The following is a 24215-nucleotide window of genomic DNA, read 5'->3' on the forward strand; positions in this document are numbered from 1 at the left end:
GAACAGGAGTAGGCCATTGAGCCGCTCGAGCCTGTTCAGTCATTCAATGAGATCATGGCTGATCTGTGACCTAACTCCATATACCCACCTTTGGCCCATATCCCTTAACACCTTTGGTTAACAAAAAGCTATCAATCTCAGATTTAAAATAACAATTGATCTCGCATCAATTGACGTTTGCGGAATAGAGTTCCAAATTTTTACCATCCGTTGTGTGTAGAAGTGTTTTCTAATTTCTCTCCTGAAAGGTGTGGCTCTAATTTTTCCTAGTCCTAGAATCCCCAACCAGCAGAAATAGTTTCTCTCTATCTACCCTATCTGTTCCCCTTAATATCTTAAACTTGGATCAGATCACCCTTAACCTTCTAAATTCTAGGGAATACAACCCTAATTTGTGTAATCTCTCCTCGTAACTTAACCCTTGAAGTCCAGGTATCGGTCTGGTAAAGCTACGCTGCACTCCCTCCAAGGCCAATATATCCTTCCTAAGGGGTGGTGCCACAAACTGCTTACAGTACACCAGGTGTGGGAAAAAAAAAGTGGTTGGCATCATGAGAGCAAGAGATATACAGATTTCACTTAGTAACAGCCAGTGTTCAAGATTGAAAGGGCCTTGGGATGTTTATAATATTGCCATTGTAAACATCCCAACACTTTGCAATCTTTGCAAGAGAATGTTGATGTATGAGAAATGTAAACTTGTGTGCATCGACTGAAGGATGGTGCTTTTGACCGGAGACTACCAAATAAGGCAAGGTTATTCTCTATCAAACTGGAAGTAGTGTTTAAATATAAGCTTTTTCCTTTGTTTAAGCAGCACGAGAAGGGATGCATGCTTACGTTCGTGTACTGTGACTATACTCTGCTCATAAATTGCTTTTTAGAATGATTCCAACCATAAGGCTGAATTCATTACTACTCAAGTGAACAGAAGATGGGTTTTAAAACAATTACCTCTTTGTAAGCACTGGTAGACAATCTGCAACAACAGCAATGTCCTGTATCCTACAGAGGATAGAAAGATTCAACATCAAATACAAAATACAAGCATTAAGGCAAGTTACTGAAAAGTAATTGTGCACGGCAATAAACAAATGGTTTCCATCTTTCCAGTACTGATGGTGCTCTCTTCAATCATATAGTGTATTAAGACATAACCATGATGTTTGCCTTTATGATTATCTAGAATTTGTAATATTGGCTTACAGGAAACCAGATTAAGCACTATTCCAAAGATCAATAAAGCATGATGCATGAGTGTTACCTGACCAGGTAAGCTACCAGCTCGCTTGCACTTTTTTGCCAGAATGTCAAGGCCACATTGAGTCTTAGGTTTCTACCAAATAGCACTTGTGTCATAGTAGCATGATCCTTGGAAATCTGTGGTATTAACAGAATCAAACATTAATATTCAGAGTTAGGCAGAAAAAGCAGTCATTTTTACATTATTAACTACTACTTTAAGATTTCCATAGTTCACATTCTCTTCAATTCTTGCCCTCTTTCCATTCCTTTTAAGGCTAGAAATACATTTTGAAATTAGCAGACACATGCTTAAGAGCATTTCTATGATCACTATTTTAATGAAGGCATTAAAATAAATGGATTAATACCTCTGCTAAATTAGTGAATGGGGACAGTAAATGATGTCTTAAGCACTTGCCACTACTACCAACAGTGTAACTGTTTTTTAAAAATCTTTATTGCTTTGAAGCTTTGCAACTTTCTCCTTTTTGACTCAGCTGTAAACTAATGACTCGTGTAAAACATTAATTGATTAACTACTGTTGGAACCAGCTGCCTATTTATATTGCAGCGATGCTACAAGGAGTGATTCTGTAATATTACCCTTGACTGCCAGTACTATGGAATCCACCCTTGGTTTCCACAACTCGAACAAAAACATAGCCATTGTTCATGTCCAATTTTATGACTGTTTTATAGGTGCTGTCATGCCCAATGAGAGCAAACAAAAAAAACACAGCAATTGCCAACTGTAGTCAGGTGAAGTGGCTCAGACAAAAAAGCTGGCCTCTGCCTCAAGAGTTGTCCATACAAACCACCTGTTTGGCTGAGTCTTAGTGCCACTGGGAGCAGTGGAACTCCATTCACTTTATAGTGCTCCAGTTGCCTTTGAGAGCAGCACTGCTAAGTAAATAGCATTAAGTTGACATTGGCATGAATGTACAAAGACACTGCAAAACATACTGCAAACAAAAAGAAATTCACGGATTAGCAAGACAAATGCGTTATTCACCACTTCTTTCCTTAGATTTGAATAGGCAATAGCAAATACGTCATGCATCTTGTACAGAAAAATATCTAGTATTAAAGCAAACAGCGTCAAAAGAGCTGAATTAGTTGCTCCTGATGACTCAGTTGGTAAATGCACAGCATGATTTGGTACAAACTCATACAAAGCAGAAAGTACCAGGTTTGAACACTGGTCCATACCAAGTTAGTTGATCTCAGCAGCAGCAACATCAGGCACACTATGGTTGGCTTTCTAGGTTGGAGAAACATTGGATGGGGACGGGTTGGTCACTGCCGGTGATCCCTGTTCAGGAGTATGCGTGTGTGGTTACTGGATAAGAACAGGATCAGGCTTGGTTGCGATGATTCCCTAGATTCCACATGTACACTGACAACACACAGCTCTACCTCACCACCACCTTTCTCAACCCCTTCACTGCCTTCGAGTTGTCACGCTGCTCGTCTGACATCCAGTATTGGATGAGCAAAAATTTCCAATAATTAAGTATTGGAAAGACCAAACCCATTGTCTTTGATATCCGCCACAAACTCTGCTCCCTAGCCATCGATTCCAGAGGCAAACTAGGCATCTTATTTGACCTCATTTCCTCTCCATCACCAAGACCACCTACTTCAAAGTCCATAATATTGCCTGTCATCCACCCCTGCCTTAGCCACAGGCTGCTGAAACCCTCATTCATGCCTTTGTTACCTACAGAATAGACTATTCCAATGCTGTGAATTTGGCCGTAAACTTCAGCTCATCCAAAAGTTTGCAGCCCATATTCTAACTCGCACCAAGTCTTGTTCACCCATCACCCATGCTCGCTGATATACATTAGCAATGCCTCGAATTTAAAATTCTCAGTGTTCAAATCCCTCCATGGCCTTGTTCCTTCCAATCTCGGTAACCACCTCCAGCCCGACAACCCTTTAAGATCTCTGCGCTTCTCTAATTCTAGTCCCTTGCGCATCCCAAATTCCTATCGCCCCACCATTGGCAGCCATACCCTCAGTTGCTTAGGACCCAAGTTCTGGAATTCCCCCTCTAAACCGTTCCGCCTCTCTCCTCCTTTAAGACATTCCTTAAAATCTACCTCTTTGACCAAGCCTTCGGTCACCTGTCCCACTATCTCCATGTGGGTCGGTTCGGTTTGACAACTCTCCTGTAAAGTGCCATGGGACGTTTTACTAGGTTAAAGGCGCAAAATAAATGTCAGTTGTTGTACACATTGAATACCCTGATAATATTTACTGTTGAGGCCCTTCAATGTAAAATGGCTACTTGGATGAAGTATCGGAAGTTTGTTGGTGCATGTGGAACCATACCTTTGTTTGAATAACCCCCTTCATGATAGCTGACGAGAAAACTAGAGGATTTAAAATAAAAAAAGCAGTAATCATGGTACTGCAATGTGGGTGCAGAAACAGAGACCTGCGGTTGTATGTACACAAATCTTTGAATGTGACAGCACAAGTTGAGAAGGCTGTTAAAAAGCATACAGTATCCTTGGCTTTATAAACAGAGGCATAGAGTACAAAAGCAAGGAAATTTTTAATTCACTGGTTAGGCCCCAGTTACAATATTGGCCTGGAATTCTGGGGCCTATGACTGCAAAAACCCAAAACTTGTGATCGGTCAAGTTTCAGTTCGACAGATCCACTGTATCCCCGGGAAATGGACATTCGCTGGCGGAGAATTGGGTCATTTGCCCAACAAATGTCAGTGAAATCCCTTACACCTGGTAAAAGCAGGCGTAAGGCCTTCTTTTACCAGCATAAAAAAGTTTAAATAAATATTAAAATAATTTTTTTTTGAAGTATTTAAACACAGAAAATCTTTAAAATTAGTTTATTTTTAACGCCCTTAAAATGTTTAAATTTATTTTTCAAAAAATTAAATTTGCTCTTAATTTTTAAATTGTATATTGAACATGTAATGATTTATTTTTATTTAACTGGTGTGTACGTAAATGGAATCCCATTAAGCATAATGGGGATCCCTTTTTGATTTGATGGGCCGGCCCACATGATCCCACGCAAACCGCGTGCACCCCTGGGATACGTGGGCCTTTATGCAGGCATACATGTAGAGGCCCAGGAGCGCAAGTGTCCGAACCTCCGGGACCATCGGGTAGGTTCGTACTTTTCTTGCGGTTCAGATACATTCGCCCGCAGGAAGCCTCCGACTGCAAATTCAGGCCCAGTGTGTTCAATTCTGGGCACCACGTTTTAGGAAGGATGTCAAGGTTTTAGAGAGGGTGCAGAAGAGATTTACTAGGCTGGTACAAGGGATGCAGAACTTCAGTTAGGTGGAGTGACTGGAGAAGTTGAAGCTGTTAACCTTCTCTGCTCTAAGGAAAAGAGATTTGATAGAGGTGTTCAAAACCTTGAACTTTTTTGAAATAAATAAATAAGGAGAAACTGTTTCCAGTGGCAGAAGGGTAGGTAACCAGAGGACACAGATTTAAGGTAATTGGCAAAAGATCCAGAGGCGAGATGAGGAGAATTTTTAAAAATATACACAGTCATGATGAACTGGAATGCACTGTCTGAAAGGGAAGCAGATTCAATAACAACTTTCAAAAGGGAATTGGATAAATATGCGAAGGGAAAAAATTTGCAGGCCTTTAGGGAAAGGGTGGGAGAATGGGACTAATTGGATAGCTCTAGCAAAGAGCTGGCACAGGCACGATGGGCTGAATGCCTCCTTCTGTGCAGTATCATCCACTGATGCTATGAATGTAACCCATTACATGTTGACAAGTGATACTCCTCAAACAGAAAATCTTTAGTTCTAAAGTTTTTCCTCTCACAATCAACATATTTTTTCAATTTCAATGGGAATCATCAAAAGACTCTCGGAAATACGTGGTAGCGAAATAGAATGGAGCATTTTTGACACCCCCACCTGTGCAAAATAATCTGCGTATGTCACAGAAGCACCATCCGTCTGTGAAGCAGGAGAATTATTCGAGTTCAGTTGTGAGCTACGATTGTCATTACACAGTTTAGGTACAGTCCCTGAACAGACTACTTCGTTTTCTTTATTTGCCATGTCACAGCACCAAAATTTTGGATGCTGTTTTTTGTTGTTCACGTTGCTTTGGACTCGACGTCTAATCTTTTTAGTGCACGCCGCTTTGAATGTTTTGTGCAATATTTCCTCCGTTGGTCCAATTGATGATCTGTGGAGACAAATCCAACAGTCATAGGCTCATCTGCTCCCAGTAAGATCACATTAAGCCCCTCCCAAAACAGGTAAGCATGTTCACTAGAAATGCACCAAAATTGCACTGCAGTTGTTCCCATTGTGGCCCTTTGTTATTTAGAAATACAAAAGGAACAGAAAGCTCACAATTCATTGTCCCATCTCATGAAACTAAAGCAGAACTCGAGGATCTCATAAGGGGGGAACTACTACATTGGGCATGATGGACACACCTTAGGTGTATAGAAATTTCTCTTCATAATGTTTGGGAAAATGTGAGAATTCAAAACAATAAACTTCCCCATTAAGTTTAGATCTGACAATCGTGATGAAATATGTAATAATTATGACCGAGTTCACTTGGTTTATTTCCTTTCCATTACCTTAGTAAGGCCAACTTCAATGTCACCAACTTGTTATTCAACTGTTTAGCATATAGCATTTATTTCCCCCTCCATCACCCAAGTCTGTTAAATAATCCGTAAGCCAGAGGTTGCATGAAAGCAGTTGATCATTATTCCCGAATATAAAAATTAAGTGGAGGAGGGCATGCAAAAGCACCAGTGTCACTGGGTTTCACGAGCAATGTTAAATATAGTTTGTGCCTAAGGCAGCATCAGAAACTAGTGCACTACAGTGACAGAACATGATTAATCATGCATCATCACTCTAAACATTTAAGCCAGCAATTACTTGTGAATAGAGTTGTCTTTCCAGCGAGTTTAAAAAAGAATGGCCATCACTTCAGTATCCACCCCAACTTTTCAACATGTCACACGGGACACATCGAGATCTCCACTTATACCACTGTTCGTGCATGCACAAGTGTGTGACCTAATTCACAGCAGAGAAAATGGTCACTGCTGAGATATAAGTAGGTCTTAAAACTAGCTTACTCTACTAGAGCAGGGGTTCTCAACCTTTTTGCTTCTGAGGTCCCCCTCCGGCGTTATAAAAAATTCTACGCACCCCTGTAACACAAGTATTTTTATAGCCATTAGGGGAAGGGAGGGAAGCAGCAGAGGCAGCTCAACGAATGGTCTCAAGCATAGTGACAAAAAAGTCCACAAGCTCCTTGCACTTGTTGGATGGGAGGGTGGAGGAGACAGGGGAGAGGGGAGGGTTAAGACTTTTGGATTAAACCATTTACTCCATGATATACCTATCAATTCCTCCAATAAAAGGCGAAGAGTTACGAAGGTGACTAAAGGTTTTTATTGACTAAATAACAGCCCACTCTCGTGGGTGATCCGATCCAAGCAGGAGGAATACCAGCCAGTCGCTCACCTTTATACCTGGCCTGGTGGGTGGAGCCAAGGCGGAGTCGGCAGTGGTCATCCCAGGTATAGCAGTGTGGCAAGAGGCGACCTCGTACCGTGATACAATAGTGGTCAGTGATACAGTTATAACGAACAGTGGTGAACAGTGCTAACGATAGTGAACGTGGTTTACCACATTCACCCCTTGTTTAGAATTAAGTCCGGCGGGGTGAAGTGTACTACCAATTCTGGTAGGTCAGTCTGTCCGGAGGCTTCGTAAGCCTCTCCGATCGCCGCAGCGGTGGTGTTGCCTTATCCGGTGCTGGTGCCTTATCCGGTGTTGATGCTGGTGTTTGCGTGGTCGGCGAGGGCTCGTGGGGTTCCGGCATGCCGTCTACCTGGACTGAGGTTGGGGGGGGTGGTGGCGGTGTTTCCGGATCGGCTGAGGGTGCGAGGTCTCGTAGGGAGACAGTGTCCTCCCGCCCGTCTGGGTACGCCACGTAGGCGTACTGGGGGTTGGCGTGCAGGAGGTTCACCCTCTCGACCAGGGGGTCCGTTTTATGGGTCCTCACGTGTTTCCGCAGCCAGACCGGCCCCGGGGCGGTCAGCCAGGTTGGTAGAGTGGTTCCCGTAGTCGACTTCCTGGGGAAAACGAACATTCGTTCATGGGGGGTGGTGTTAGTGGCCGTGCAAAGTAATGACCGGATGGAGTGCAGCGCTGTCGGGAGGACTTCTTGCCAGCGGGAGGTTGGGAGGCCCTTAGACTTTAAGGCTAAGAGGACGGCCTTCCATACCGTCGCGTTCTCTCTTTCCACCTGACCGTTACCTCTGGGGTTGTAGCTGGTGGTCCTGCTTGCTGCAATACCTCTCTCTAGGAGGAATTGCCGGAGTTCCTCGCTCATGAAGGAGGAGCCCCGGTCGCTGTGTATATAGTTCGGGAACCCGAACAAGGCGAAGAGGGCATTCAGGCACTTAATGACCGTGCTACTGGTCATGTCGGGGCAGGGGAAGGCAAAGGGGAAACGGGAGTACTCATCAACGATGTTGAGGAAGTACACATTACGGTCAGAGGACGGGAGGGGCCCCTTAAAGTCGATGCTCAGGCGCTCGAAGGGGCGGGTGGCCTTGATCAGGCTTGCTCGGTCCGGCCTATAGAAGTGCGGTTTGCACTCCGCACAGGTCTGGCAGTTCCTGGTCATGGTCCTGACCTCCTCGATGGAGTAGGTCAGGTTGCGGGCCTTAATGAAATGGTAGAGTCTGGTGACTCCGGGGTGGCAGAGCTGGTCGTGGAGGGTCTGAAGCCTATCGATATGCGCGCTGGCGCATGTCATTCGTGAAAGGGCATCAGGGGATTCGTTCAGCTTGCCTGGCCGGTACAAGATCTCATAATCGTAGGTGGAGAGCTCGATTCTCCATCTCAAAATCTTGTCATTCTTGATTTTGCCCTTCAGCTTGTTATTAAACATGAAAGCCACCGAACGCTGGTCGGTGAGGAGGGTAAATCGTTTGCCTGCCAGGTAGTGCCTCCAGCGCCGTACTGCCTCCACGATCGCCTGGGCCTCTTTCTCGACCGACGAATGTCGGATCTCGGGGCCCTGTAGGGTCCTTGAGAAGAAGGCCACTGGCCTCCCCTCCTGGTTTAGGGTGGCGGCTAAGGCGAAGTCGGAGGCGTCGCTCTCCACCTGAAAGGGGATGGACTCGTCCACTGCGTGCATCGTGGCCTTGGCTATGTCTCCCTTAATGAGGGAGAAGGCCGCGCACGCCTCCTCCGTGAGGGGGAAGGAAGTGGCTTTCAGGAGGGGTCTGGCTTTGTCCGCGTAATTGGGTACCCATTGGGCATAGTAGGCGAAAAGCCCCAGGGTTCTCCTAAGTGCTTTAGGGCAGTGGGGGAGGGGTAGCTCCATGAGGGGGCGCATTCTTTCTGGGTCGGGGCCGATGATTCCGTTCTCCACTACGCAGCCGAGGATGGCAAGGCGCGTGGTGTTAAACACGCATTTCTCCTTATTGTAGGTGAGGTTCAGCCGTTGGGCCGTACGGAGGAATTTCTCCAGATTCGCGTCATGTTCCTGCTGGTCGCGGCCGCAGATAGTGACGTTATCTAGGTAGGGGAATGTAGCCTGCAGTTCGTTCTGGTCAACCATCTGGTCCATCTCCCTTTGGAAGACCGAGACCCCATTAGTGACACCGAAGGGGACCCTAAGGAAGTGGTATAGGCGCCCATTCGCCTCGAAGGCGGTATACTGGCGGTCCTCAGGGTGGATAGGGAGTTGGTGGTAGGCCGACTTCAGGTCGATGGTCGAGAATACTTTATACTGTGCAATCTGATTGACCATGTCAGATATGCGGGGGAGGGGGTATGCGTCCAGCTGGGTATATCTGTTTATGGTCTGGCTGTAGTCGATGACCAGGCGGTTTTTATCGCCGGTCTTTACGACTACGACCTGGGCACGCCAGGGGCTGCTGCTCCCCTCGATAATGCCCTCTTTCAGGAGGCGCCGCACCTCAGAGCTAATGAAGGCTCTGTCCCCGGCGCTATACCGCCTGCTTTTGGTAGCGACGGGTTTGCAGTCAGGGGTAAGGTTAGCAAACAGAGAGGGTGGCGGGACCTTGAGGGTGGAGAGGCTGCAGGTGTTACGCGGTGGGCGGTTTAACGTTTGCTGGTTGTTGACTGTGAGTGGGGGGAGGGGTCCACCGTATGCTAGGGTTACGCTTTGGAGGTGGGATTGGAAGTCCAGCCCTAGTAGGACGGCAGCGCAGAGATGGGGGAGGATGAGGAGTTTAAAGTTTTTATACTCCGTGCCCTTAACCGACAGGGTCACGACACAGTAGCCGCTGATGTCCGTGGCGTGGGACCTCGATGCCATCGAGATTCGGCTGCGCGTTGGTAGGACAGAGAGGGAGTAGTGGCTCACCGTGTCTGGGTGGATGAAGCTCTCCGTGCTTCCGCTGTCGAACAGGCAGGTCGTGGCGTGGCCGTTCACTTTGATGTCCATCATTGACTTGGACAGATGGTGCGGGCGGGCTTGGTCCAGGGTGACGGAAGCTAGTGTGTAGCTGAGCGAGTCGTTGTCATCTGCGGGCGAGGCGGTCGGGCGTGGTGAGTAAAATGGCGTCTCCCACGAGGTAGGGCCCCATGAGGCACTATTGGGGTCGGTTGCCTTAATCAAAGATGGCCGCCCCCATGACTCATGTGTGGGGATGCTGGCCTCAGTTGCCCTAAACAAAGATGGCCGCCCCCATGACTCATGTGTGGGGATGCTGGCCTCAGTTGCCCTAAACGAAGATGGCCGCCCCCATAGTTCGCATGCGGCACTGCTGGCCTCTGAGGATCCGCTCCTGCAGGCCTTGGAGAAGTGGCCTTTCTTCAGGCAGGTTCTACATATGGAGTTCTTGGCTGGGCAGCGCGACCTCGGGTGCTTCTCCTGGCCACAAAAAAAACAGCCGGCGGCCCGATCGCGGATGCCCGATGTCGGGGCCGGTGCCGGGGGTGGCGGGGCCGGTCGGGTCCGGGACGCCGACGCAGAGGTAGGTCCCGGGGGCGGCGCTGGGAAGGGTGCTGTGGTAGGGGTCGGGCCCGAGTCCCAGGGTCGCGAGCAGTACCTGGTGAATGCTTCCTGATCTTGGTGGGCCACTTCCAGGGAGATAGCGAGGGCTTCAGCTTTTTCCATGCTGAGGTCTTTAGCTTCCAGCAGTCTTTGCCGTGAGTACTCGGACCGTAGGCCTTTCAGGAATGCGTCGCGGATATTATCTTCAGTATTTTCGGCTGCCGACACCGATTTAAAGTCACAGTTCCTGGCGAGTGCATATAGCGCCTGTGAGAATTCGGCTACTGATTCTCCTGGCTGTTGCGGCCGTGATCTTAGGAGGTGCCTAGCGTACATGTAGTTTACCGGGGTCCGGTACTTCTGTTTCAGCAGGTTGATGGCGGTCTCGTAGGTAGTCATGTCCTCGATGAGAGTGTATACTCTCGGGCTCAGTTGTGCCTGCAGGACACTTAGTTTGGATGCCTGAGGGACGCTGGATTCTCTCAGGTATGATTCGAAGCAGACCAGCCAGTGTTTAAAGTCTGCGGCTGAGTTTGCTGCTCGTGGGTTCAGGTCCAGGTACGGCGGTCTGAGGGCTCGCAGCCAAGCTGGCTGGTGTGGCTGTGCTCCTGGGAGCTGCGCTGGTGGCTCCTCCGCCGGTTGTGACTCGTTGTCGGACATCATTAAATTTAGTCAATAAAATTGATATACCTATCAATTCCTCCAATAAAAGGAGAAGAGTTACGAAGGTGACTAAAGGTTTTTATTGACTAAATAACAGCCCACTCTCGTGGGTGATCCGATCCAAGCAGGAGGAATACCAGCCAGTCGCTCACCTTTATACCTGGCCTGGTGGGTGGAGCCAAGGCGGAGTCGGCAGTGGTCATCCCAGGTATAGCAGTGTGGCAAGAGGCGACCTCGTACCGTGATACAATAGTGGTCAGTGATACAGTTATAACGAACAGTGGTGAACAGTGCTAACGATAGTGAACGTGGTTTACCACACTCCATAAGACCTTTCATGCATGCAAGAGAGAAGGAAACTATTTTAAACATTTTTTTTTAATGTATTATTTGGGTAAACAGCTACCTCATGTCATTTTTCCTGCTCTTATTTGTGGTTTTATCTCTTCCTCCTCCCCGTTGATTCAGTTTGACACACACTGAATGAGTTACTCAGTGCTGAAATCTTTTCGCTGGCTTGCACATTTTGCTCATTTGAAATGACAAAACGAGGTTACCAGAGGTCAGACTGGCTCCTCGTGTCCGCTTGGCTTTCTACCCACTGGTGCCGGGTCTTCTTGTCTTGTGTGGGCAGCCAGGGGCCAGCTCCAGATACCTGCCTTTCATTTATTGTTGAAGTCCATTCTGAACGCTGCTGTCGCTCATGTTCTTAACAGTGCAGCCACTCCATTGTTTCGGACAGAGCGAGGAGCCAGGCTGCTGCTGCTATTGCCACTGCTCCTCTCACCAGACCTGGGCACCTCCCGTCCTTCCTCTTTCTGCCGGGTCCTCCTTTCCCCTTCTCCCACCCTAGAATGTGCAGGTACCCATCGTGTCCTCCAATTCGGAGACCGTGAACTAGACATGTTGTATCCCCGGACAAGAGAATGACCCGGTGGCAGAAAGGTTCCACCTGGCCAAGGAGCTTTGCTGTGGGCTTGTTCTTGCTCAGCTGCTAGTGACTTTGGCGGGCCTCTTGAAATCTTCTCGCTGACCCCTAGAGGGCCGCAGGTCCCATGGTTGAGAACCCTGTACTAGAGCACACAAAGAATCTCTGCTAACCATATTGAGAGAGACTAGGGCATCTATCTACCTCCTTCTATTGTGAACTGGGTGGTAGTGAGTTGAAATTAAAATTTTGCGTTGGAGGCCTACCCAATATGCTTTCTGGCCTCAATTTAGGTGACATGCTTCCAATACAGGTGGGAACCTTATTAAAATATCTAAATCAGGGTTCCAAGATAGATTTAATATCCCAAGGCAAGTTTGGTCTTCCACTGGGTGGAATATGTGTTGTGTATGCTCCAAGCAGTGAAACTGTCCTTGAGGGGACTGCTTGGGTGGGGGGTGTCACTCCATAAAAAGGGAAATACAGCTTTTCCAATTATTTTTGTGAGGTCAGGAGGATTTCTCCTCCCGCTCCCACAAAAAAACTTCCTGCTTACTGCCAATTCCTCCATTGCACCCCTCTCCCAGGATTGTCTCCCCTGACCAATAACACAATTCCAGCTTGGCTCTGCAGAGGAACCAGCAGTTTTCCCACTCCCGCCCTTCAAATCAGCAAGCTATCTGGCAGCTCACTGTGCTATTAAAATGAGGCCCAACCACAAAAACGGATTGGGCCTCACTCCACGTCATCAGGCAGGTATAGCGGGCACGCTGCCCACCCAAATTACACCGTATTCAAAAATCACCCCCTAGATATCAAGTACACGTCATTAAAAAGATTGCCCTTTAGAGTAAAATTATGGATAGTGCAATTTTGGTGGCCTGACAGTCTAGACAAGGGTTGACATGTACACAAGTTAAATTAGGTACTGTTCTCACCTTTTAATCTCAGGAGTCGCCTCTTTACATTCCGAGAGTCTAACCTGGTATTAAAAACACAGACATTAGGAATTGCTACATTTTAGACAATGGCCCAGAAATTCGGGTCTCCACGGGCGAGTACGCACGGGGTACTCACCTGTAAGCCCAATGGAAGTGCCGGTTTCCTGCATGCACTGGAAACCGGCACTTCCGATCACCTGAACGAAGGGGTTCAGAGGTCGAATGCGTGCGCGGGAGAGGCTGCGCGTGCGCATCGAACTTCATGTTTTTTTTTGCAGGTTTTCCCGGGAGGGTAAGTCGCCAGAAGTTAGACATGTAAAAAGCAGGCGTAAGGCCTGCTTTTTACAAGTGGTGAATTAATTAAAATTAAAACATTTTTTCCCCCACAGGTTTATTATTTTTAAATAGTTTAAAGCAAGGCAAGTTTATTTTTAGCCCCGTTAGAAAATATAATTATTTTTTTCAAAAATGTAATTATTGTTTAAAATAGTTATTTCATGTAATTTATAGTTTATTTAAAAAATGTGATTAAAAAAAAAATTATTTGAAGATTTAGTGCAGTTTTGGGGCCGTAGTATTTATAAGATTTGACAGCTCTTCCTGTCAATCTTATGAATGGAGCATTCCCTGCTCCAATTGGCTCCCCATGGCCCACGTGATCCCAGGGGACGCATCGAACTAACTGCGCCCCTGGGATACGCAAGCACTGCGCGCCGGCAGCTGGACCAGGATCCGGATTGGAATTCCACGGGGCCCTACAGCTCAACTGCCGGCGCGCAAGGTAAGTGCAGGTCGGGGGCTTGCACCCGCGGGAAGCCCCCGACTTGAATTTCTGGGCCAATAACTTCCTTAGATAAGTTTTTGGCTGTCATGTAGAGCTGGACAATCCTGCTTATTGGAAAATATATTTCTAATAATTTTGCAAATATCTCTATCTCCAGCATATCATTTTCATTCATGAAACATACCAAGTAAGTCTGCTGTATTTCTCTGCAGTGCAATTACCTGGATGTGACCAATCTTCATAGGCTGAAGTTAGTCTGATGCCTGTCTGACTGACAGCATAAGAATTTCTTTCAGAAAAAAAATATTCAATGCTGCTAATTTTAGCAATCATAAAATTCTGACGTTATTGTCTGACAGTGGGCATTAATGCCTGGTAAAAATGCAAATTTTGGGAATGAGCTCAACTCTCATTTCAATGGTTAATTCAGCATTTACAGATGTAATTAAAAGCTGTAGAAAGGGGATTTATTTTTGCTGAAAGGAGAGATTCTCGAGCAATTATGTAGTGTAAATGCAACTCTGACTGAAAAAAATGTTGGAATACTTTTATATAGCATTTTCCAAGGACAGGCCTCGATTTATCTGGAACTTTGGAGATCTTCTTCGAAATTTAAAAAATAATTAATGTAATACTTCAGCAACTGCATAACAAAATAGCTGAGTGGTTCCAAAACAGTGGCGGTCTGGACTAAGTTAGGAAAAGCACCGTTTCTATTTAAACTTAATGAATTAAAGGGTTTATTGCATTGTTGTAAAATTTTTTATATAGCACCATTGTTGTAAAAATTTTAAATATATAGCACCATTACCTCTTTACTGGGTTTTGCAGCTAGAATATTCATAAAACAGCAATATTTCAGTTACACAATTGGATGCCCTACAAATGTGCATTTTTGTTAAATATTTTAGAATGGAACCATTAAGATATGCAGTGAACATATTCAAAAAAGTTTGAGAGAACATTATTTGAATATAAGCCAAGTGATACACATGCATGTCCACACTTTAAATCAGTGTATAAAGATCCCAAGAAAAAGTTTCTTCAGTCTTCACAATGCAAGTGTTGCTATTTAATATGAAGATCAGAATAGGAAAGACTGACTAGATGATGCTGTCAATCAAAATTTAGCAAACTAATGTAATTAGCTTGATCTCATACATTTACTTTATAGACAAACATATCCATACAAAGTACTGTGCACAAGAATGAAACCTGCAATTATACACTGCCTCATTACATTGCAACATCCCAGTGTTTCACATGCAATTAATTTCTTTAAAGTGCTACTGAGCAAGCAATTGTAACCATCACTCTGCATACAGCAAGATTTCACAAACATAAATGAGATCAACAACCAGTTAATGTGTTTGGTAATGTTGGTTGAGGGAAGAATGTTGGGCAGGACACCAAAATTCCCTGCTCTTCCAATAGTACGACAGGATCTTTGGCATTCACTTGAAGAGGGAGATGGGTTTAATGTGTCATCGGAAGGAGAGAATTTCTGTCAATACAATACTTCCTTGGTGGTGCAGATGTATCGGCTCAAGTCTTAAGAGTAGGGCTTAAACCAACAAGTTTAAAAACATATAAAGCTATCAAACATTGTAATTAATAAATCCATTACTAAACAGATCACGAGTCTTCACTCCCTCTTACAAATCAGATCGATAACCTCAGCTTGTCAATGTTATGCTTCCTGGCAGATTGCTCTGTGAATAATAGCAACCCATGGGTATCTTGCTCCAGATTATTTTCCCTGCTTGAAGCACTTGGCTTTTCCTTATTGCCTTCCACAGCAAAGTGGCATCTCCGCAACATAAGGAAAGGAGTGCTAGTAAAATACAAAGCTATAGTTCGTCACTGCAGATATGCCTCAATCTCATCTATGCTCTAAAGTGGGACTTTTACACTTTTAATGTGCAATATTTATTTATACCATAGTAATGAGTCAAAAGTTTAAAATCCTGAGTTTAACAAATGCAAAATTAAGTAAAACCCTCTTTTTATATAAAGTGTTCACTGCAGCGAGTAAGTGACTAGGAACATGAATGAAATTCAACCCATGAAATCAGCTTATTGACTACAGATAACACCCCATTTCACAATGAAGGAATCAAATATATACATAAGAAAAACTATTTTTAAATCTTGAGGGTGTGAAAAGACTATTTTGTGTCAGTATTCCACACCTCCCTGACCCAAAGATCAACTGCAGCCAAAGGAAAAGCAGCCAAATCTTCATCACCCATCAATGTCACTTCATGGCAAGAGGTACAGCCTGGGGAAACTCATTCCAATTTCTCTCTCCCCAGTGGTCAATACACAAAAGCATCTCCTAACAGCACAGCTGTGATTTGGAACATAGTGGAATGGAAGAAATCAAACTAATGCCCATTACTTCGACAGTACCTGGGTGGTTCAGTATACTGCCATGATTAGATCATCGTATTAAGGGTTCCATAATATGATAAAAGAATATCAATTTTTAAAACAAAAACATTCTATTGTGTTTGCTTTGCACATGAGCATGATAAATGGCAAAATAATGCATTGTACATATAGTAATAGACAAAGAATAAATCAATAGTAGTCATTGCAAGCCTGAAAACATTTAAAATAAGTGTTTTGCTCAATTCAAATAATTGTCATGTTTCAAGATTTTTGATCTTTTTAGTCTGCATTAAAAGAATTTAGAAATGAGTTATGTTTAAGTGCTGTGCTGTAAAACAGTGATTTCAAAGAGATTTGAAAGAGCCATGGGCTATAGCCACTTAGACAAAAGGCTCATTTGATATTGGGCCAGGCATTGCAGATGTATATTATAACCAGATCAGCCAGTTTGTGGAGTGTCAAAGCTTACAGTTTATTTTAAAATATTTTCTTTGAACCTGCACTCCGGAGTGTGGGGGGAGGAGGTTGCTGGTTTTATTGACAGGCTTACTGGCAAATCACTCAATGGGAAAGTCAGAAGAGCTGGGAAAGAAGTCAGAATATCTGCTTTCCCTGTGGCAGGAACACAGAGGGAAGGACAAAGGGACACTTAGGCAGCCAGTCAGCTTGACTGCTAGGTCAGGAGTGGAAGCCTGGCCTAGCGATGGGAAACTTAATCATCTCAAGTCCAGAGCTGGTCAGAAAGTGAATGCCCACCAAGAAAATATCAAGGGATATTATTATTTTCCTTATTTGCAGGATCCTGTAGTTACAGGAAATTTTGGTTTATCCAGAGGTTAACTGTCCGGAATGCTCGATCCACCGGCAAAATTCAGGAGTCGGCGTTGCTTTCTTTCCCACTAGTCAGGCTCTGCAAGGTCTAGCTAAAGCCGTTGCTTAGCTACAGAGACGCTTGCAAGCTACGGCTGACTGTTTAGAAGCTGTTGGGGTTTGTTGCTAGATATGGAGCTCAAAAGCTTCCGTATGTTTTAACATTAGCACTGGTTTGTCCAGCAGTTTTGATGGGACGGCAACAGCTCGGTCCCGTCGGTGCCGGATATCACAAAGTTTCCTGTAGTTAAAATGAAGGAGGGATTTGATTACAACAGTTTCTTTATACATTCACTTACTGCCTGCAACACAAAGCTGCTTAAAAATTTGTATCTGCCTGTCTCACTAAAGTGTTTCAAAGTCACCTGCTGAAAGATTGGAGAAGTGCATGTGATTGACAGGTGCCGGATAGCACAAAGTTTCCAGTAATATATTGTGCCGTATCCGCAGACTCCCAAACGCAAGAATGACCAGCACGGTTACCCCAGATGTTGTCTAAGGCAGACATCAAATAAGAACATAAGAAATAGGAGCAGGAGTAGGCCATTTGGCTCCTCGAGCCTGCTCTGCCATTCAATAAGATCATGGCTGATCTTCCATCTCATCTCCACTTTCCTCATATCCCTTGATTCTTTTAATATCCAAAAATCTAGCGATCTCTGTCCTGAATATTCTCAACGACTGAGCCTTCACAGCCCTTTGGGGTAGAGAATGCCAAATATTCACCACTATCTGCGTGAAGAAATTTCTCCTCATCTCAGTCCTAAATGGCTGACCCCTTATTCTGAGACTGTGACCCCTGGTTCTAGACTCCCCAGCCAGGGGAAACATCCTCCCTGCATCTACCCTGTCAGGCCCTGTAAGAATCTTGTATGTTTTAATGAGATCACCTCTCATTCTTTTAAACTCTACAGAATATAGGCCTAGTCTACTCAATCTCTCCTCATAGGACAATACCCCCATCCCAGGAACCAGTCTGGTGAACCTTCGTTGCACTCCCTATATGGCAAATATATCCTTCCTTAGGTAAGGAAACCAAAACTGTACACAACATTCCAGGTGTGCTCTCACCAGGGCCCTATATAATTGCAGTAAGGAGTCTTTACTCCTATAATCAAATCCTCTTGTAATATAGGCCAACATACCATTTGCTTTCCTAATTGCTTGCTATACCTGCATGTTAACATTCAGTGATTCGTGTACAAGGACACCCACATTCCTCTGAACACCAACATTCCTCAATCTCTCACCATTTCAAATATACCCTGCTTTTCTATTTTTCCTACCAAAGTGGATAACTTTACATTTCGCTACATTATTATCCATTTGCCATGTTCTTGCCCACTTAGCTTGTCTGTATCCCCTTGAAGCCTCTTTGCATCCTCCTTACAACAATTTTGTTTAATAACCTGTGTGGCACCTTACCGAATGCCTTCTGAAAATCCAAATACACATCCACTGGTTCCCCCTTATCTATTCTGCTAGTTACAACCTCAAAAAACTCCAACAGATTCGTCAAACACGATTTCCCTTTCATAAATATCAGTGTTGACTCTGCCCAATCCTATTATTTTCTAAGTGCCCTGTTACCACGTCCTTAATAGATTCTAGCATTTTCCCTACTACTGATGTCAGGCTAACTGGTCTGTAGTTCCCTGTTTTCTCTCTCCCTCCTTTCTTAAATAGTGGGGTTACATTTGTTACCTTCCAATCCTAGAATCTATGGAATTTTGGAAAATGACAACCAATGCATCCACTATCTCTATAGCCACCTCTGTCAAAAGCCTAGGATGTAGGCCATCAGGTCCAGGGGATTTATCGGCTTTGAATCCTGTTAATTTCTCCAGTACTTTTGTTTTAATTAATATCTTTCAGTTCCTCATTCTCGCTAGACCCTTGGTTCTATACTATTTCCGGAAAATTTTTTGCGTCTTCTTCCGTGAAGACAGAACACAAAATATTTGTTTAATTTCTCTGCCATTTCCCTATTCCCCATTATAATTTCTCCTGTCTCAGCCTGTAAGGGACCCATATTTACTTTTGCTAATCTTTTCCTTTTTACATACCTCTAGAAGCTTTTACAATCTGTTTTTATGTCTTTTGCTAGTTTACTCTCATTCTATTTTCCCTTTATCAATTTCTTGGTCCTACTTTGCTGAATTCTAAAATCCTCAGGCTTACTACTCTTTTTAGCAACATTATAAGCATCGTCCTTTGATCTAATACTATCTTTAACTTCTCTTATTAGCCACGGTTGGACCACTTTTCCTGTGGGGTTTTTGTGCCTTAAAAGGAATGTAGATTTGTTGTAAATTATGTATTAATTCTTTAAATGCTAGCCATTGCTTTTCTACCGTCATACCTTTTAATGTAGTTTCCCAATTTACCTTAGCCAACTCGCCCCTCATACCAACATAGTTTGCTTTGTTTAGATTTAAGACACTAGTTTAGGATTTAACTAAATCACTTTCAAACTCAATATAAAATTCTATCATATTATGGTTACTCTTCCCTAAAGGCCCCTTTACTACAAGGTTATTAATTAACCCTTTCTCAGTGCACAATACTAGATCTAAAATAGCCTGTTCCCTAATTGGTTCCTCAACATATTGATCTAGAAAACTATCTTGCATACATTCCATGAATTTGTCCTCCACACTATTACTGCAAATTTGGTTTGCCCAGTCTACATATAAATTAAAGGCCATGATTATTGTATTACCCTTGTTACATGTGCCTCTAATTTCCTGATTTATACTCTGCCTGACATTACAACTACTGTTTGGGGGGTCTATAAACAACTCCCACCAATGTTTTCTACCCCTTGCTGTTTCTTAGCTCCACCCAAACGGATTCTACTTCTTGATTTTCAGAGCCAAGATCCTTTCTCGCTACTGTCTTTATCCCATCCTTTATTATCAGGGCTACCCCTGCTCCTTTGCCATTTTGTCCATCTCTTCTAAAAGTTAAGTATTCTGGAATATTTAATTCCCAACCTTGGCCACATTGCAACCACGTCTCCGTAATGGCTATTAAAGAACACAAGAAATAGGAGCTGGAGTAGACCATTCCCAGCCATGAACATCAAGCTATGGTGTATCACGTATATTGCGAGAAGTGAATTGGATTTGTGCCTTATTCATGTTCATTACTTTATGCTACTTTAAAATACAGAAGACATGAATAAGAACGCAAGAAATAGGAGCAGGAGGCGGCCAATCGGCCCTTCAAGCCTGCTCCGCCATTCAATGAGATCATGGCTGATCGTCTGCTTCAACTCCATTCATTGGCCCTATCACTATATCCCTTGATGCCCATAACTAGTCAGAAATCTATCGACTTCTGTTTTGAATATACCGAATGACTGAGCCTCCACAGCCCTCTGGGGTAGAGTATTCCAAAGATTCACCACCCTCTGAAGAATTTTCTTCTCATCTCAGAAAGAAAGACTTGCATTTATATAGCACCTTTCACGTCCACCGGACTTCTCAAAGCGCTTTACAGCCAATGAAGTACTTTTGGAGTGTAGTCACTGTTGTAATGTGGGATAATCGGTAGCCAATTTGCGCACAGCAAGCACCCACAAACAGCAATGTGATAATGACCAGATAATCCATTTTTGTTATGTTGAGGGACACATATTGGCCAGGACACCAGGGATAACGCCCCAGCTCCTCTTCGAAATACAGGAAGCTTTTTTTAAAATCCGGCACGGATGGGACCGACGTAGTGCCGGTTCATCAAAAACTCCGGATAACCGAAAGCTATAGTAAAAGACACGGAGCTGAGAGTTCCGTATAAAGCAACAAACCCTGTTGGTTAGCAACAGGTTCAGAACAATGGCCACAAGTTGCAAGCGTCTCTGTAGCTTAGCAACAGCTGCAGCCACACCCTTGCACAGCAACAGATGGAGGAAGGCAAGTAATAAAAGTTACCTGAACTTACTCCTGAATTTTGCTGGTTAACCGAGATTTCTGGTTATTTAGGTGCCGGTAAATCGAAAGTTTCCTGTAGCGCCATGGGATCTTATACGTCCAGCTGAGAGAGCAGACAGGGCCTCAGTTTAACGTCTCATCCAAAAGATCAAACCTATTAATTTCTATCCGTGCTATTAATTCAGCTATTTTGTTGTGAATGCTTCGCGCACTCAGGATATAGTGCCTTTAGCTTTATTTCTATTTTTCCCTGATGTCACCGTAGTCACTGATGCCTCATTACCTTTGTTACTCTCTGTCCCTTCCTGACCCACTCTGCTTATTTTTACCCAAAACACTATTCTGTTCTAGTGCCTTTACATTTCTCTCGCTGCTTTTAAATTTACTCTTTCCTGAATCCTTCCCCCCCCCCCTTCATTAGTTTAAAGCCCTGTAATTTATAACACCATTTAGGGATTTGTTTATAACCATATACATAAAATGAATTATTTTCTAAACTGAAACTCACCGTGCTGGGAACTCCAGACAAAACTCTAATTTACCACTCAGTATTTTTTTGAGACGGTGTAGGAGACTTACAAGGTTAAAAGTTAAATAATTGAAGTTTCAGGATCATGTTCACAAGTAGAGCTACAACAATCTATCACCTCCACCAAATCAGTGGGATTGATAAGTACACAGATGGCTGAACGGAATGCACAATGCTGTGAACTTATGTAAAATTAAGGTGCCTGTTGTTTCTTGATATGCAGTGAAATTAAGAATCATGCAAAGCATTGCTGAAACAATATCAAGGGGACATTACAACTTTCATCACACCAGATGGTTCTTTTAGCATAGAGGTATCAAGATCAACAACCATTGAAGAACATAGAACAGGAGATCATTCAGCCACTTGAGCCTGTATCGCCATTCAATTTGATCATGGCTGATCTGTACCTCAACTCATTTATCCACCTTTGCTCCATTTCCCTTAATACCTTTACCTAACAAATCTGTATCTCAGTTTTGAAATTTTCAATTGATCTAGCTTCAAGAGAGTTCCAGGTTTCCACTACTATTGTGTGAAGTAGTGCTTCTCGACATCACCCCTGAACGACCTAGATCTAATTTTAAAGGTTGTGACCCTTGTTCTGGACTCTCCCAGAGGAAATAGTTTCTCTCTATCTACCCTATCAAATCCTTTAATCATCTTAAAAACCTCAATTAGATCACCCCTTAATCTTCTATACTCAAGGGAATACAAACCTAGTCTATGCAACCTGCCCTCACAATTTAACCCTGGTATCATTCTGGTGAATCTGCGCTGCACCTACTGGCCACCCAAGGATACCCATCCTGAGGTGTGGTGTCTAGAAGTGAATGTAGCACTCCAGATGTGATCTAACCAGCACTTTATACAACTGTAGCATAATTTACACCCCTTTGTATTCCAGCCTCCTTGAGCTAAAGGCTAACATTCAATTAGCCTTTTTAATTTGTACCTGTCCACTAGCTTTTACTGATTTCTGAACATGGAGCCCTAAATCTCTCTGTTCTTCCGCAGTTCCTAGCTTCTTACCATTTAGAAAATACTCTGATCCATCTTACTTAGGTCCAAAGTGGATGGCCTCGCACCTTCCCACATTGAACTCCATCTGCTAGTTTTGCCCACCTGCTTAATCTATCAATGTCCATTTTCAACTATTTGCTCCCATCTACACTACTTACCATACCACCCAACTTAGTGTCATCAGCAAACTTGGCTCTCTGTTCCTTCATCTAAGTAACTGATACATATAGTGAAAAGCTGCAGCCCCAGTACAGATCACGGTGGGATAGCACTCGACATATCTGTCAATTGGAATACATACTCATTATTCCTACTTTGTGTCTCCTACCTCCTAACCAATTCCCTACCCATGTCAAAAGGTTGCCTCCAATTCCAGGTGCATTCATTTTTTCTAACAGTTGCTTGTGTGGAACCTTACTTAGTGGACTTCCAGAAGGCATTTAATAATATTCATAGACACTCCCTTATCTACCACGTTAGGAACCTCTTCAAAATATTCAACTATGTTAGTTAGACATGATTTTTCTTTTGCAAATCCATGCTGGCTCTCTCTGATCAGTTCATATTTGTCCAAGTGCTCCGTCACGCTGTCCCCACAACAGATGTTAGACTAATCGGTTTATAATTTCCTGGTTGCTCTCTCCCACCCTTAAATATGGAGTGACGGTGGTAATTTTCCAATCCAAGGGGACAATTTCTGAATCAAGAGCTTTGGAAGATCATGACTAAAAGCATCTGCAATTTCCTCACCCACTTCTTTTAATACCCTGGGGTAGAAACTATCAGATCCTGGAGATTTGTCAATCTTCAGTCTCATTATTTTCTCCATTACTATTATTTTACTTATATTAAATCTAGTAAGTCCCTCCTCTTGATTTAATTTGAGTTTTCCTCATGTCTCTGGTGCTTTATCCTCTATCTCTACTATGAAGACCAAAGATCTAATTCAATAAACCCCACAAAGTCGAAGACACTTTCCCAGTCTACAATTTGAACGTGGTCCTTTTCTCCAAGTCCTCTTCCTAGTCAGGCACCACTTCAGAATTAGCTCATTTAATGAGCATGGTCCCAGAAGAACCGGGGAGATCATGCAAGTGCAGAAGGCCTGGAGGTTTTGCTGCCTTAAGGAAATGCAAAAGTTCCCAGCTTCTGTCAGAAATGAAGCAGTGCTAAAGACAAGGACTTATGGAAGGAGATGCCACAACACATTGCTAGTCTATAAATACCGCAGACTGGCAAGATGGGGTTCTCACTTGCACTTCCTAGAGACTAGGAGGCTCTAACAGGAAGGGTCAATCACCATAGGTCACTTCTGAACATCCGCAAAGTGGCTGATACAAGACCTGAAGCTGCAGAAGACTTGGGGCAGTTTCTCTGTCCCCTCAGCCAGGAACCTATGACAGGGCTTAAAGAAATGGAAAACAAAGACAAAAGTCTGAAAATAGAATAATGAGGGAACAGCAGGAAACATCAATGTTGATAACAGAAGAAAAACTAGAGAAGACTGGTTTGGAGTACTGAACAAGGTGGAGCAAAGAAATGTTATGTAACATGATGCACTCTTGCAGAGGCACATGCGCCCAATATGAGCTAGAGTGACTTCAGTGAATATAAATGGTACATAATGAACAAATGAGGCATTTTCACAATACACTGCGTATAATATTGTGCTTATTTCAGAATACGGCTTTATAAATATTTTCTGCTCACCTTTTTCATAGTCTCATTGTAATCAGGATGCATCCTTTTACCAAGTTGCCTTTTTTCAATGAGCTCATCCTCCACAGCAATTAACAATACACCTTGCCTGACATTTTGATGTCTAGATGCCATAATCACTTGCAATCCTAGGTTAGAAACAGATGAGAATAATTACTATT

The 24215-nt window shown here is 43.8% G+C and overlaps 1 protein-coding gene across 1 annotated transcript in view; it reads right to left on the minus strand.

Moving 5' to 3' along the window:
* The window catches only part of katnbl1 (katanin p80 subunit B-like 1), a 50207-nt gene that overhangs the window by 11978 nt on the left and 14014 nt on the right, over nucleotides 1–24215 (minus strand). The window contains exons 2-6 of the mRNA XM_086003502.1: nucleotides 24046–24182; nucleotides 12798–12841; nucleotides 5165–5441; nucleotides 1265–1380; nucleotides 955–1005 (exon numbers count right to left, since the gene is read on the minus strand). Of these exons, the coding sequence (XP_085859628.1) occupies nucleotides 955–1005; nucleotides 1265–1380; nucleotides 5165–5441; nucleotides 12798–12841; nucleotides 24046–24168 (611 nt within the window). The 5' untranslated portion in view covers nucleotides 24169–24182. The remainder of the gene's footprint in view (nucleotides 1–954; nucleotides 1006–1264; nucleotides 1381–5164; nucleotides 5442–12797; nucleotides 12842–24045; nucleotides 24183–24215) is intronic.

This window comes from Somniosus microcephalus, chromosome 12, assembly GCF_052327205.1.
Source record: "Somniosus microcephalus isolate GS21.2 chromosome 12, FLI_Smic_1.0, whole genome shotgun sequence".
NCBI classification, from domain to species: Eukaryota; Metazoa; Chordata; class Chondrichthyes; order Squaliformes; family Somniosidae; genus Somniosus; species Somniosus microcephalus.